Source organism: Lithobates pipiens, unplaced genomic scaffold (genome assembly GCF_037356315.1).
Source record: "Lithobates pipiens isolate NorthernLeopardFrog02 unplaced genomic scaffold, aLitPip1_a1.2 Scaffold_16, whole genome shotgun sequence".
NCBI classification, from domain to species: domain Eukaryota; kingdom Metazoa; phylum Chordata; class Amphibia; order Anura; family Ranidae; genus Lithobates; species Lithobates pipiens.
In genome coordinates, this window is record NW_027507748.1 from 24,868,518 (window position 1) to 24,885,427 (window position 16,910).

Below are 16,910 nucleotides of genomic sequence, written 5' to 3' on the forward strand. Positions count from 1 at the left end.
TAAATACCACCAAAATAAAGCTCTATTTGTGCTAACAAAATGATAAAAATGTCATTTGGGTACAGCGTAGCATGACCGCGCAATTGTCACTGAAAGCGCTAGAGTGATGAAAGCTGAAAATTGGGCTGGGAAGGAAGGGGGCGAAAGTGCCCGGTATTGAAGTGGTTAATGTGCAAATCAACCAGACCTGCTTCCCTAACTATCGCATTGAGAGGAAGCAGGGATCGAGTCCTGCGGGAACGCATGGGAACGGCGTTCCCGTACTATTTCCACAACGGGAACGCCGTTCCCATTAGCAGCCCGAGTAGCCCGCCGCTCCTCTGCCACCCGAGTGACTGGTTGCTAGGCTAGGGCCGCTCCGCGTCTAGCAACCAGTCACATGACGTCGGCCGTACACGTGGGCACGCACTGGAGTCAGTGGGCAGTGCGCATACGGCCTCCAGCGCAGCCAGCGGCAGACGCACGCTGCTGGGATACGGACTTTCTCCTCCCTCCCCTCTACCCAGTGTAAACCAGGTTAGTCACTAGCACTCTGCAATACCCCGCCAATACTCTGCATTACTCAATACTCTGCAATACCCCGCCAATACTCTGCATTACTCAATACTCTACAATACCCCGCCAATACTCTGCATTACTCAATACTCTGCAATACCCCGCCAATACTCTGCATTACTCAATACTCTGCAATACCCCGCCAATACTCTGCATTACTCAATACTCTGCAATACCCCGCCAATACTCTGCATTACTCAATACTCTGCAATACCCCGCCAATACTCTGCATTACTCAATACTCTGCATTACCCCGCCAATACTCTGCATTACCCCACAAATACTCTGCATTACTCTGCCAATACTCTGCATTACTCCGCCCATACTCTGCATTACTCCGCCCATACTCTGCATTACTCCACCAATACTCTGCATTACTCCACCAATACTCTGCATTACTCCACCAATACTCCGCCAATACTCTGCATTACTCCACCAATACTCTGCATTACTCCACCAATACTCCGCCAATACTCTGCATTACTCCACCAATACTCTGCATTACTCCACCAATACTCCGCCAATACTCTGCATTACTCCACCAATACTCCGCCAATACTCTGCATTACTCCACCAATACTCTGCATTACTCCACCAATACTCTGCATTACCCCGTCAATACTCTGCATTACCCCGCCAATACTCTGCATTACCCCGCCAATACTCTGCATTACTCCGCCAATACTCTGCATTACTCCGCCAATACTCTGCATTACTCCACCAATACTCTGCATTACCCCGTCAATACTCTGCATTACCCCGCCAATACTCTGCATTACTCCGCCAATACTCTGCATTACTCTACCAATACTCTGCATTACTCCACCAATACTCTGCATTACTCCACCAATACTCTGCATTACTCCACCAATACTCCGCCAATACTCTGCATTACTCCACCAATACTCCGCCAATACTCTGCAATGCATTACTCCACCAATACTCTGTCAATACTCTGCGTTACTCCACCAATACTCTGCTATACCCTGCCAATACTCTGCAATACATACCCTGCCGATACTTACTCTGCAATACTTACCCTGCCAAGACTCTGCAGTACTTACCCTGCTATGCCCTGCCAATAATCTGCAATACCCAGCAATAATCTGCCATACCCTGCCAATACTCTGCAATACCCTGCCAATACTTATCCTGCCAATATTCTGCAATACCCTGACAATACTTACCCTGCCAATACATATTCTGCTAATACCCAGCCATACCCATCCATGCTCAGCCAAAATATTATTGGGGGAGATGATGTGGATATTACAGTGGGGGAGATGTATATTGCAGTGGGGACTATATGGTGGTGACATTTTTCACAGGTTTTTGCAAATTCAATTATTATTTGCTGATCCGAAAAAAGATCCGATCTGTGACTCAGATCCAAGGAATGATCCGATCCGTAAGTTTTTTGATCCGTTGCCGATAATCTTGCACGGCAAGGGCAACGTTATTCCAGTTTGTGTGATATTTTCTAATTTGCTGTATTTGAATTTGGAACAGGGTGTATTTGTGTTAGAAATTCCCTGCGAGGGTAAGATCATCACCCATTGTGTTGATTATTCTGTTTGACAAGTTAAGTTATTTTGTATTTGTAAACTGGCACTTTACAATAAATGTACTGTATTGTCTGTGAAATATATATGCATATGAGCGTACCTTTATTTATTTTTATTTTTTTTGGTGGGGGAGTGGATCTTGGGTGAGAGTTCCCACACTTTTTTCCCCAGCACTTGACCCCTGAGAGGAAGCCTGTCATAGCCCAGCTTATCTCTGAAACCTCTCCTGTCTTTAGACCTAGTAATGGTGTTGAAATCACCTCCAAAGATAACCTGCTGGGCTGTAAAAAGAAAAGGCTTAATCTTTGTAAAAAAGGCATTTCCTGTTCCACTTCGTCTGGGGACCATAGATGTTAATCAGGCGCAAGTCCTGCCCCTTCACAGAGACATCCAAGGCCATGCATCTCCCAATCTCTACCTCAATTACTCGTCAGCACGTTACCATACCAGAAAAAAGGACTGCAACCCCGCTGTAAGGCTCGGCCTCAAGAGACCAAAATGAGGGGCCACATCTCCACTCCTTTGCCAGATGTATATTGGCCAGACTACTCAGATGGTTCTCTTGCAAAAACAAAATGTCATCATCAAAACTCGCTGAGCAAAAATAAGGCCATATGACGAGCGCTTACTGATCTTAAGCTGGCAACATTAATGGTTGCCACTTTTAACAGAGTGGGAACTGCCATTAGGGTAGTTGAGGTAACCGTTTCTTAGCCTGACTACTCCCTCTCCCTGGAGAACCAGCACGCTTCATTGCACCCTGGCACTCATCATCCACAGATGACGCTGAACTGAACGAGTCCCATTCATCGTCATCATCATCTGACAGGACCCCAAACTTATTTTCTAAAGGCAAAACTTTAAGATTAGGTAACTGAACCCCTTTTTTTCCTTCTTTTGCCCCTCCTCCTATCTTCCAACCACTCCATATCATCCTTAGACAAACCAGAATCAACAGCCTCCCCACACCTATCCTCCCGTTCACCCCCCTACCCCTTCCCTTATCTACCACCAGACCAGCCTCTTCACCATTTTCCCCACTCCTCTTCACCCCATGATCCTCAATAGAAACCCTGCAGTGTCGGGAGAGGGGTACTGGCACTGCACTTGATGCACCTGCCTCAGCACCTCTTGTTGCCTCTGCAATTTTAGAAGACATAGACACAGAAGCAGGGTCGTCTTTAATTTTGATTGGGCCCTGGGCAAACATTTTCTTAGGGCCCCCCCTCCATTTTGACACATACAAAAAATAGCAGGCAGACTCAAAATCAGTTTACTACAGAAGATCACGCAGTGATTGCAATTGTTTGCCAGAGGTTACAGCCTATCCTTACTGCTCGCTGGCTGGTTGCTAGAGGTTACAACACATAATTTCTGCTTGCCGATTGGTTGCTAGAGGTTAATGCACATCATTACCACTTACTGGGGACATACTACAGGAGACAATCAGAGACTGCGGACATACTGCAGGAGATTACCAAAGACTGGGGACATACTACAGGAGACAATCAGAGACTGCGGACATACTGCAGGAGACAATAAGAAACTGTGGACATACAGCAGGAGACAATCAGAGACTGCGAACATACTGCAGGAGACAATAAGCGACTGCGGACATACAGCAGGAGACAATCAGAGACTGCAGACATACTGCAAAAGACAATAAAAGACTGCGGACATACTGCAGGAGACAATCAGAGACTGCGGACATACTGCAGGAGACAATCAGAGACTGCGGACATACTGCAGGAGACAATCAGAGACTGCAGACATACTGCAGGAGACAATCAGAGACTGCGGACATACTGCAGGAGACAATCAGAGAGTGCGGACATACTGCAGGAGACAATCAGAGACCGCGGACATACTACAGGAGACAATCAGAGACCGTGGACATACTGCAGGAGACAATCAGAGACTGCGGACATACTGCAGGAGACAATCAGAGACTGCGGACATGCTACAGGTGATGGTCAGAGAACTTTCAGCAATGCACAGCTTGACAGTTGAATAACACAGCTCAGGGTTTAAGCAGTCAGGCATTTTATGGGTGCAAGGACATACCTGGGCAGCCAAACTCACTACATACATTTAGAGGCATGTGGGCAGGGCTTCCATTCTCTGATCTCACTACAACAGCCGGGCCTCCGCCATTGAGGGCTCAGCAGATGTCTGAGGTGTTGAAGAGCTGGGCTCATCCTCTGGGCCCACTTTCTCACTCTCTGCTGACTCTGTCTGTACCTGCATCTCCTCACTGGTTGGGCCACCCTCAGTGCCGGAAGCGGCTCCTTTTCTCATTTGGCTAAAACGTTCTTAATTTTTGTACTTTTATTTAAAAGCTCCACTACTCTCCTTCAAAGAACTCACCAGTTCTTTCTGCTTCCGCAGAGCTTGTTCCAAGTCTTTCAGCTCAGGCCTCAGAGCCGGTCTTTGCTAACTGAACACCTTGGCACAAATATGTTTTTTCTTTTTAAATTCAGCTAACAATTTCTCTTCTTCCTTCTCAATCTGGTTCAGTGTTTCAACAATCCTCTGTCTAAAGGCCGACAGGGACTCGTCTTTCCTTGGGCCAGGCCCAGAATCTTCCACAGGCTGAGGCCTACGCAGTGAGCCCCCGCTAGGGTTCTCCCCAGGATCCAGCATCTCTCCTGGGGGCAGAGAAGCTACTCTAGCTCCTGGTCTCTGGAAGCACAGGAGCTAAGGAACTAGCAACCTCACTGTCAAGGAGCAGAATGGCAGTTTCCCCACCATCCCTGTGCTGAGTTCGGGTAAACCTGCTCTGCCCATTATGAGGGGTTCTCACCATCCCTGTGCTGAGTTCAGGGGTCTGTACACCTGCTGTGCCCATTATGAGGGGTTCCCACCATCCCTGTGCTGAGTTCCTGGGTCTGTAAACCTGTTATGCCCATTATGAGGGGTTCTCACCATCCCTGTGCTGAGTTCCTGGGTCTGTAAACCTGTTATGCCCATTATGAGGGGTTCTCACCATCCCTGTGCTAGACATGGGCGCCGTCAATAAATTTGTTTTGTTCTGTTCCGTTACGATTCGTAATAAAATTAATTCGTACTTCGTATCTGAAATTCCGTTTCGTTTCGTATGAAATTCCGTTAGGTTTGTTAATTTGTATGAACGACGTTAGTTACGATGAATTTAAAGGCAAAAATATACCTCAATATGACAGTCGATGCTGATGGAAGTTTGGTTTTTATCCTAAATACGAAAATCCGTTGAAGAATTTCCTATCCGAAATACGAAGTTTCATTAGATGAGAAAGAGAAAAGCGGATTGTCTGCCATGCACTGCTGGTCCAGTTTGTGCCTGCTCCTCCTGGGGCTGCTTATTATGAGGGCCCCCACCATCCCTGTGCTGTACTGACTTCCTCCTGGGGCTGCTTATTATGAGGGGCTCCCACCATCCCTGTGCTGTGCTGACTTCCTCCTGGGGCTGTACCTCTGCTGTGCTCATTATGAGGGACTCCCACCATCCCTGTGCTGTGCTGACTTCCTCCTGGGGCTGCTTATTATAAGGGGCTCCCACCATCCCTGTGCTATGCTGATTCGACGACAACTGATCCGAAACTCGTAAACAAAAATTTGTATTCCGTACAGAATTCGGACGCACGGCAATTCGTATTTCGGATCCTCCCAAAATTCGTACGAATTTGAGATTCGTACGAAACAAATCACACATGTCTACCCTGTGCTGAGTTCCTGGTTCTGTACTCCTGCTGTGCCCATTATGAGGGGCTCCCACCATCCCTGTGCTGCGTTCCGGGTCTGCACACCTGCTGTGCCCATTACAAGGTGGGCACAGCCCACCATCCCTGTGTTGAATTCCTTGATCTGTGCACCTGATGTGCCCATTAATAATTATTCATAAATGTGATTTAGAAATATAACAAAGAAAAGTTGATGAAGAGTTGTGTCAGTTTTGTCTCTGTCCCTTTAAGGATCGCTCTTCTGCTGTACGGAGTCTAGTCGCTCTTCTCTCGCCCCCTCTCTCTGTCTTGTGGTTTATTTTGTTTCCTTTAAGCCAAGAGTTGGACAGCTGAGACACAGCCGCTCTCACGTCTGATGATCAGTGGATGGATCTGTACCAGATGAAGAGCCTTTAATGTGACCCCCCCTTCACCATGTCATTATGAGTGCCCCCGGACCATTCATCTCCCTCCTTGGGATTTGTTCCCTTCTCCACCTACCAGGTAAGTCACTTAGTTACATTTTATTCTTATTGGTGGCCTACAGTGCCTTGAAAAAGTATTCATACCCCTTGACATTTTCCACATTTTGTCATGTTACAACCAAAAACTTTAATGTATTTTATTGGGATTTTATGTGATAGAACAAAACAAAGTGGCACATAATTGTGAAGTGGAAGGAAAATGATAAATAGTTTTCAAAATCTTTTACAAATAAATATGTGAAAAGTGTGGGGAGGCATTTGTATGGCGCCCCCCGGAGTCAATACTTTGTAGAACCGCCTTTCACTGCAATTACAGCTAAAATTCTTTTTGGGGATGTCTCCACCAGCTTTGCAAATCTAGAGAGGGACATTTTTGCCCATTCTTCTTTGTAAAATATCTCAAGCTCTGTCAGATTGGATGGAGAGCAATTTTCAAGTCTTGCTGCAGATTTTCAATTGGATTTAGGTCTGGACTGTGACTGGGCCATTCTAACACATGAATATGCTTTGATCTAAACCATTCCATTGTAGCTCTGGCTGTATGTTTCGGGTCGTTGTCCTGCTGGAAGGTGAACCTCCGCCCCTGTCTCAAGTCTTTTGCAGACTCTAAAGCCCCATACACACTATCAGTTTTTCTGCTGAGTTTTTCCTTCAGATTTACCAAATCCATGTAGTACAAGGGCCTGCCTGATTGCATACAAATTGAAACTCCTAAGGTTTGACCTCATATTATATGGTTTTGGTCAGGGGCGGACTAACAACTCATGGGGCCCCTGGGCAATAGGAGATTATGGGGCCCCTAGGCAATCAGAGATTATGGGGCCACACAAACACACACACAGTATACAATCACACAGTATACACAGACATGTTTCTATCGGCTGAGAATGTACTGGAGACTAGAGGTGGGGCAGCTATAATCTCTGGATTTTTAGACCAAAAGGATGTCGGTAAGGGACATTTCAGAGACAGATGTAAAAAAAAAACACAAATTTTTACATACTGTCCCTGCTTTTGCTGAGGCTGGCAACCCTGATGGGGCCCCCTAGTGGCATTGGGCCCTCGGGCAGTGCCCGAGTGGCCCAATGGTCAGTCCGCCCCTGGTTTTGGTAAATCTGAAGGAAAAACTCAGCAGAAAAACTGGTAGTGTGTTTGGGGCTTAACAGGATTTCTTCTAAAATTGCCCTGTATTTCGCTCCATCCATCTTCCCATCAACTCTGACCAGCTTCCCTGTCCCTGCTGAAGAAAACCATCCCCACAACATGACGCTGCCACCACCATGTTTCACGGTGGGGATGGTGTGTTCAGGGTGATGTACAGTGTTAGTTTTCCACCAAACATCATATTTTGTTTTTAGGCCAAAATGTTCAGTTTTGGTCTCATCTGACTAGAGCACCTTCTTCCACATGTCTCCTGTGTCCCGCACATGGCTTCTCACAAACTGAAAATGTACTTCTTATGTCTTTCTTTCACCATGTCTTTCTTCTTGTCACTCTTCCATAAAGGTCAGATTTGTGGAGAACACGACTGATAGTTGTCCTGTGGACAGATTCTCCCACCTGAGCTGTGGATCTCTGCAGCTCCTCCAAAGTTACCATGGACCTCTTGGCTGCTTCTCTGATGAGTGCTCTCCTTGCCCGGGCTGGTCAGTTTAGGTGGACGGCCATGTCTTGGTAGCTTTTCAGTTGTGCCATACTCTTTCCATTTTTCAAATGCAATCAATGGGTATGAATACTTTTTTTTTTTCAATGCACTCTAGCTCATAGCAGACACCACTCAGCCCCCCAAAGCAGACCTGTAATTGGGTAATGTGTCAGTGTAACACTTGGTTATTTTTTTTTACCTCTCACAGAGATCACAGTACTCCCCCACCCAACAATTCCTTAACTTGCTAGTTACAATGTTGCAGTCTGATCACCAGGAGAGGAGAGGATAGTTACAATGTTGCAGTCTGATCACCGGGAGAGGAGAGGATAGTTACAATGTTGCAGTCTGATCACCAGGAGAGGAGAGGATAGTTACAATGTTGCAGTCTGATCACCGGGAGAGGAGAGGATAGTTACAATGTTGCAGTTTGATCACCGGGAGAGGAGAGGATAGTTACAATGTTGCAGTCTGATCACCGGGAGAGGAGAGGATAGTTACAATGTTGCAGTTTGATCACCGGGAGAGGAGAGGATAGTTACAATGTTGCAGTCTGATCACCGGGAGAGGAGAGGATAGTTACAATGTTGCAGTCTGATCACCAGGAGAGGAGAGGATAGTTACAATGTTGCAGTCTGATCACCAGGAGAGGAGAGGATAGTTACAATGTTGCAGTCTGATCACCGGGAGAGGAGAGGATAGTTACAATGTTGCAGTCTGATCACCGGGAGAGGAGAGGATAGTTACAATGTTGCAGTCTGATCACCGGGAGAGGAGAGGATAGTTACAATGTTGCAGTTTGATCACCGGGAGAGGAGAGGATAGTTACAATGTTGCAGTCTGATCACCGGGAGAGGAGAGGATAGTTACAATGTTGCAGTCTGATCACCAGGAGAGGAGAGGATAGTTACAATGTTGCAGTCTGATCACCAGGAGAGGAGAGGATAGTTACAATGTTGCAGTCTGATCACCAGGAGAGGAGAGGATAGTTACAATGTTGCAGTCTGATCACCAGGAGAGGAGAGGATAGTTACAATGTTGCAGTCTGATCACCAGGAGAGGAGAGGATAGTTACAATGTTGCAGTCTGATCACCAGGAGAGGAGAGGATAGTTACAATGTTGCAGTCTAATCACTGGGAGAGGAGAGGATAGTTACAATGTTGCAGTCTAATCACTGGGAGAGGAGAGGATAGTTACAATGTTGCAGTCTGATCACCAGGAGAGGAGAGGATAGTTACAATGTTGCAGTCTGATCACCAGGAGAGGAGAGGATAGTTACAATGTTGCAGTCTAATCACTGGGAGAGGAGAGGATAGTTACAATGTTGCAGTCTGATCACCGGGAGAGGAGAGGATAGTTACAATGTTGCAGTCTGATCACCGGGAGAGGAGAGGATAGTTACAATGTTGCAGTCTGATCACCGGGAGAGGAGAGGATAGTTACAATGTTGCAGTCTGATCACCGGGAGAGGAGAGGATAGTTACAATGTTGCAGTCTGATCACCAGGAGAGGAGAGGATAGTTACAATGTTGCAGTCTGATCACCAGGAGAGGAGAGGATAGTTACAATGTTGCAGTCTGATCACCAGGAGAGGAGAGGATAGTTACAATGTTGCAGTCTGATCACCGGGAGAGGAGAGGATAGTTACAATGTTGCAGTTTGATCACCGGGAGAGGAGAGGATAGTTACAATGTTGCAGTTTGATCACCGGGAGAGGAGAGGATAGTTACAATGTTGCAGTCTGATCACCGGGAGAGGAGAGGATAGTTACAATGTTGCAGTCTAATCACTGGGAGAGGAGAGGATAGTTACAATGTTGCAGTCTGATCACCAGGAGAGGAGAGGATAGTTACAATGTTGCAGTCTAATCACTGGGAGAGGAGAGGATAGTTACAATGTTGCAGTCTGATCACCGGGAGAGGAGAGGATAGTTACAATGTTGCAGTCTGATCACCGGGAGAGGAGAGGATAGTTACAATGTTGCAGTCTGATCACCAGGAGAGGAGAGGATAGTTACAATGTTGCAGTCTGATCACCGGGAGAGGAGAGGATAGTTACAATGTTGCAGTCTGATCACCGGGAGAGGAGAGGATAGTTACAATGTTGCAGTTTGATCACCGGGAGAGGAGAGGATAGTTACAATGTTGCAGTTTGATCACCGGGAGAGGAGAGGATAGTTACAATGTTGCAGTCTAATCACTGGGAGAGGAGAGGATAGTTACAATGTTGCATTTTGATCACCAGGAGAGGAGACTGAGGAAATTCTTCCCTCTGCTTGCAGCAGACAGATGACAGCATCTCACCCTAGGCCAGTGATGGCGAACCTTGGCACCCCAGATGTTTTGGAACTACATTTCCCATGATGCTCAACTACACTGCAGAGTGTATGAGCATCATGGGAAATGTAGTTCCAAAACATCTGGGGTGCCAAGGTTCGCCATCACTGCCCTAGACAATGTGAACAGACTGCAGCTCAAGGACACCTTTTTACTAATTGAGCTTTTTCTGAAAAATTATACTGTGACCTGTCAGGGATGTTTTGGCTCTAAAGATGCACTGAGATTACGGCGGCCGAAAAATATCGACCGAAAATGGTGTTTTCAGCATTTTGCCAATAAAGAAAAAGATGCGGATAATGGCCGACAATAAATCCATATTTATTTAAATTCATAATATTAACGAAAAAGTTGAATATAATACAATTATATATAAAAATATATATTTTTTTAAGTACTGTAATTTTCGGTTTTGGCACCAAAATTTCCCTTTGCTCAGACTTGGTAGCTGACAAGTAAACAAAATTTAACTGCTTCAGCCCCGGAAGATTTGGCTGCTGAATGACCGGGCCATTTTTGGGATTCGGCACTGCGTCGCTTTAACTGACAATTGCGCGGTCGTGCGACATTTCACCCAAACAAAATTTACTGACTTTTTCCCCCCACAAACAGAGCTTTCTTTTGGTGGTATTTGTTTACCTCTGCGGTTTTTTGTGTGTGCTATAAACAAAAAAAGAACGACAATTTAGAAAAAAAAAACACATTATTTTATACTTTTTGCTATAATAAATATCCCCGTTTTTTCTTCTCAGTTTAGGCCGATATGTATTCTTCTACATATTTTTGGTAATAAAAATCACAATAAGCGTATATTGATTGATTTGCGCAAAAGTTATAGCGTCTACAAAATAGGGGATAGATTTACAGCATTTTGTATTATTATTATTTTTTTAATAGTAATGGCTGCGATCTGCGATTTTTATCGCGACTGCGACATTATGGCGGGCACATTGGACACTTTTGACACATTTTTGGGACCATTAGCATTTATACAGCGATCAGTGCTATAAAAATGCTCTGATTACTGTAAAAACTGCTGGCAGCGAAGGGGTTAACACTAGGGGGGATCAAGGGGTTAATTGTGTTCCCTAGTGTGTGTTCTAACTGAAGGGGGGAGGGGACTGTCTAGAGGAGATGACAGATTGTTGTTCATACTTTGTACTCAATCAGTCTCTTCTCCCCTTTAGAGAACCGGGATCTGTGTGTTTACACACACACAGATCCTGGTTCTCGCCATGTCACGAGCGATCGCGTAAGCCCAGCAGTCATTGCGCCCTCTGGGCACTCACATCGGCTCCGGGGGCGAGCAGCGGGCGCGCGCACCCCTAGTGGCCACAGGGCGAAGCGACGTAACATAACGTTGTTTCGCCCAGCCACGCCATTCTGCCGCAGTAAAACTGAGGCGGCTGGTCGGCAAGTGTGTAAAATGGAAACTTTCAAAGAGGAAGGTGACAAACTCCGCCTCCTGGATTTTCCCAACTAAAAGAGTGTCCTACATGTTTGTAAAGATGGCAGCTTTCATAATGCCACAGCCTGCGAGGGGCCCTTTCCAACCGTGCACCCCCTTCCTCAGCCGCTGGAGCTGCCCAGACTGTCACACCCAGTGTGGACACTGGCACTTCCCTACTCCTAAGGGGTACCTGGAGAGACAGATCCCGGCTCCAGACCTGGGAGCAGCGGCCATCTTGCTCCACCCAGACACCGGGCCAGAAATCATCCCTAGCCACAGTGCACCCCCTTCCTCAGCTGCTGGAGCTGCCCAGACTGTCACACGACTGCCTAAAGTGTGGACACTGGCACTCCCCTGCTCCTAAGGGGTACCTGTAGAGACAGATCCCGGCTCCAGACCTGGGAACAGCGGCCATCTTACTCCACCCGGGCACTTCATGGCTTGGTTTGCGCTCTGACATGCACTGTTAACTGTGGGACCTTTATATGTCCAAATCATGTCCAATCACCTGAATTTACCACAGGTGGACTCCAAGCAGGTTGTAGAAACATCTCAAGGATGATCAGTGAAAACAGGAGGCCCCTGAGCTCAACTTTCAGTGTCGTGGCAAAGGTTGTGACTACTTCTGTACATGGGATTTTTTTCATTTTTTTATGTTTAATACATTTGCAAAGATTTTAAACAAACTTCTTTCACGTTGTCATTATGGGGGTTGTTTATAGAACTTTGAGGAAAATAATGAATTTAACCCATTTTGGAATAAGGCTGTAACATGTGGAAAAAGTGAAGCACCGTGAATACTTTACAGACGCACTGTATGTAACCACACTATGACTTCCTAACGCAGGAACACGGTGGCGATAAGAATTGTCACATAACCCCCAATACCCTCATTGACTGTGATTTTTGTTTGACCCTTCCCCCCCCCCAGGGTCCTCATCGGGAACCTCTGTGAAAGCCCACAACCTCACCGTTACCATAGGAGGGGACGTCACTCTGAAGTGTCAGCTCCTGGTACAGGACACCAAAGTCACCCAAGTGAACTGGAACCTCTGCAATGACGTGCACATCGCATCCCACATAAACGGCTACACAACCAAAGGTGCCGTGGTGGGAAGATTCACAGAACGGGTGTCCTTGGCCGAGGATTATGGAATCCAAATCTCCAACGTAAACAGCAGTGACACCGGCTTCTACTGCTGCGTCTTCAACACTTTCCCGCATGGAAAATTCACAGGAAGGATTTACCTGGAGGTTATAAGTAAGTTCTAGACACTGGGGGGGTCAAATTATAAGGTAGATGTACTGCCACAGGAGATGGCCAGAGACTGCAAACATACTACTAGAGACTGTAGACATACTACATGAGATGTTCAGAGACTGCAAACATACTACCAGAGACTGTAGACATACTACATGAGATGGTCAGAGACTGCAAACATACTACCAGAGACTGTAGACATACTACATGAGATGTTCAGAGACTGAAAACATACTACCAGAGACTGTAGACATACTACATAAGATGTTCAGAGACTGCAAACATACTACCAGAGATTGTAGACATACTACAGGAGATGGTCAGAGACTGCAAACATACTACCAGAGACTGTAGACATACTACATGAGATGGTCAGAGACTGTAGACATACTACATGAGATGTTCAGAGACTGCAAACATACTACCAGAGACTGTAGACATACTACATGAGATGTTCAGAGACTGCAAACATACTACCAGAGACTGTAGACATACTACATGAGATGTTCAGAGACTGCAAACATACTACCAGAGACTGTAGACATACTACATGAGATGTTCAGAGACTGCAAACATACTACCAGAGACTGTAGACATACTACAGGAGATGGTCAGAGACTGCAAACATACTACCAGAGACTGTAGACATACTACATGAGATGTTCAGAGACTGCAAACATACTACCAGAGACTGTAGACATACTACATGAGATGTTCAGAGACTGCAAACATACTACCAGAGACTGTAGACATACTACAGGAGATGGTCAGAGACTGCAAACATACTACCAGAGACTGTAGACATACTACATGAGATGGTCAGGGACTGCAAACATACTACCAGAGACTGTAGACATACTACAGGAGATGGTCAGAGACAGCAAACATACTACCAGAGACTGTAGACATACTACATGAGATGGTCAGAGACTGTAGACATACTACCAGAGACTGTAGACATACTACATGAGATGGTCAGTGACTGTAGACATACTACATGAGATGGTCAGAGACTGTAGACATACTACATGAGATGGTCAGAGACTGCAAACATACTACCAGAGACTGTAGACATACTACATGAGATGGTCAGAGATTGCAAACATACTACCAGAGACTGTAGACATACTACAGGAGATGGTCAGAGACTGTAGACATACTACTAGAGACTGTAGACATACTACATGAGATGGTCAGAGACTGTAGACATACTACATGAGATGGTCAGAGACTGTAGACATACTACATGAGATGGTCAGAGACTGCAAACATACTACCAGAGACTGTAGACATACTACATGAGATGGTCAGAGACTGTAGACATACTACTAGAGACTGTAGACATACTACATGAGATGGTCAGAGACTGTAGACATACTACATGAGATGGTCAGAGACTGTAGACATACTACATGAGATGGTCAGAGACTGCAAACATACTACAGGAGTAGGGATGAGCCGAACACCCCCCGGTTCGGTTCGCACCAGAACTTGCGAACGACCCCCGCGTTCGGTGCGAACGTTAGAACCCCATTGAAGTCTATGGGACTCGAACGTTCGAAATGGAAAGTGCTAATTTTAACGGCTAATATGCAAGATAGTGTCCTAAAAAGGGTTTGGGGACCTGCCTCCTGCCTCAGGGGACATGGGTCACTGCAAAAAAAGTTTTAAAAACTGCCGTTTTGGCGGGAGCACTGATTTTAATGACGATTAAAGTGAAAAAAAAAAGGTGAAATATTCCTTTAAATATGGTGCCTGGGGGGTGTCTGTAGTATGCCTGTGAAGTGCCACGTGTTTCCCGTGTTTAGAACAGTCCCTGCACAAAATGACATTAAACGGAAATAACACCATTTAAAACTGCTTGCGGTTTTAATGTTATATCTGGTTCCTGCAATATGGTTGAAAATCATTGAGAAACATGGCATGGGTAGCCCTCCCTGCCCATTACCAGCCTATTTGGGTCTTGTACGGATATTAAGGGGAACCCCGTACCCATATTAAACAAAGGAAATGCGTGTGGCCCCCAGGCCCTATATACTCAGAACAGCAGTATACAGGCGGTGCAAACAAGACAGGGACTGTGTAGGTTTGTTGTGTTAAGTTGAATCTGTTTGTCATTTTCAACCGGTACATTTTTAAAGTGTAGCTCCAGTCAAAAAAACTATCTTTAAGCTTTTTGGAAAACATAGTGAAGGGTTATCACCCCTGTATAATTTGTTTTGTCGTCCATCTTTTTTCATCTCACTTGCTGCTGTCTCCTTGCGTTTGCAAGTAGGAGATGTTTGTAAGTTGGATGTTTGAAAGTAGGGGCCTGCCCTATATTATAGCGGTATGTACTGGGTACAGAGCACGCAGACAGCACGCACTATCTCCTAACACTACTGACTGCAAGCTCTATTATTAACCACTTGTTAGCCCAATGTTTGCATAAAGTGAAAGATGAAGTTATGCTGAGTAAATAGATATCAAACATGTCACTCTTCAAAATTGCACATGCCCGTGGAATGGCGCCAAACGTCGCTACTTAAAAAATCCCCATAGGCGACGCTTTAATTTTTTTTTTTTACTGGTTACATGTTTTGAGTTGCAGAGGAGGTCTAGGACTAGAATTATTGCTCTCGCTCTAACATTCTCGGCAATACCTCACATGTGTGGCACATGCGAGCACATGGGGACATGGGCGCTTTAATTTTTCTTTTATTTTTTTATTGTTCATTTTACTTTATTTATTTTAGTTTGACATTTTTTTCCGCAAAAATATATTTTTGATCACTTTTATTCCTATTACAAGAAATGTAAACATCCCTTGTAATAGGAATATGGGGTGACAGGTCCTCTTTACAGTGAAATCTGGGGGTCAATATGAGCCCACATCTCACCTCTAGGCTGGGAAGCCTGAAATAAAAAATAAAAAAAAGATTCTGGCTTTGATGGTACTGGCGAGTTGGTAGAAGCACCGGAGGGCGGTGAGGGGTGGGGGGCGTCTATGGCTGGGTATTTCAGGGTATCACCGAGTATGGCTGGGTATCTCTGAGTATGGCTGGGTATGGCAATTTATGGCAGGGTATTACAGAGTATTGGCGGGGTACTACAGAGTAATAGCAGGGTACTTCAGAGTATTGAGGGGTACTACAGAGTAATGGCAGGGTACTGCAGAGTATTGTGGGTACTGCAGAGTAATGGCGGGTACTGCAGAGTAATGGCGGGTACTGCAGAGTATTGAGGGGTACTGCAGAGTAATGGGGGTTACTGCAGAGTAATGGGGGGTACTGCAGAGTAATGCAGGGTACTGCAGAGTAATGGCAGGGTACTGCACTGCAGAGTAATGGCAGGGTACTGCACTGCAGAGTAATGGCGGGGTACTGCAGAGTAATGGGGGTACTGCAGAGTAATGGCAGGGTACTGCAGAGTAATGGTGGAGTACTGCAGAGTAATGGCGGGGTACTGCAGAGTAATGGCAGGGTACTGCACTGCAGAGTAATGGCGGGGTACTGCAGAGTAATGGCGGGGTACTGCAGAGTATGCACTGGTATTGCAGAGTATTGGCAGGGAATTGAGGGGTTAAATTCGGTGAGCAGCGATGTGGGCACTGCAGATGCAGCCCACATCGCTGCTGACACCGATCTCTTTCCCCTCCGCTGTACCGATCGGTACAGAAAGGGGAGGGAGGAACAGGCGTCATAACATGACGCCGGTTTGTTTCCAAGTGATCACTCCGTCATTTGACGGAGCAATCACGTGGTAAACGGCCACTATGAGCGGCCGTTTACCGTGATCCGTGATGCGCCGGGTCCTGTGGACCCGGCGGTCACGGATGCTCTCGAGTGCGCGCCCCAGGGGGCACGCGAGAGCAGAATTCTGGGAGGCCGTTAATTAACGGCCTCTCTGAGTTAAACAACCGCCCTGAAGCCGTT

The 16,910-nt window shown here is 46.0% G+C and overlaps 1 protein-coding gene across 2 annotated transcripts in view; it reads left to right on the forward strand.

The window, feature by feature from the left end:
* The first annotated feature begins 6,139 nt into the window (after positions 1-6,139).
* Positions 6,140-16,910, forward strand: part of TIGIT (T cell immunoreceptor with Ig and ITIM domains) — a 30,865-nt gene continuing 20,094 nt past the window's right edge. For both annotated transcript variants that reach the window (XM_077479697.1, XM_077479699.1), the window contains exons 1-2: positions 6,140-6,322; positions 12,667-12,996. In XM_077479697.1, coding sequence (XP_077335823.1) covers positions 6,262-6,322; positions 12,667-12,996 — 391 coding nt within the window. In that variant the 5' untranslated portion in view covers positions 6,140-6,261. The remainder of the gene's footprint in view (positions 6,323-12,666; positions 12,997-16,910) is intronic.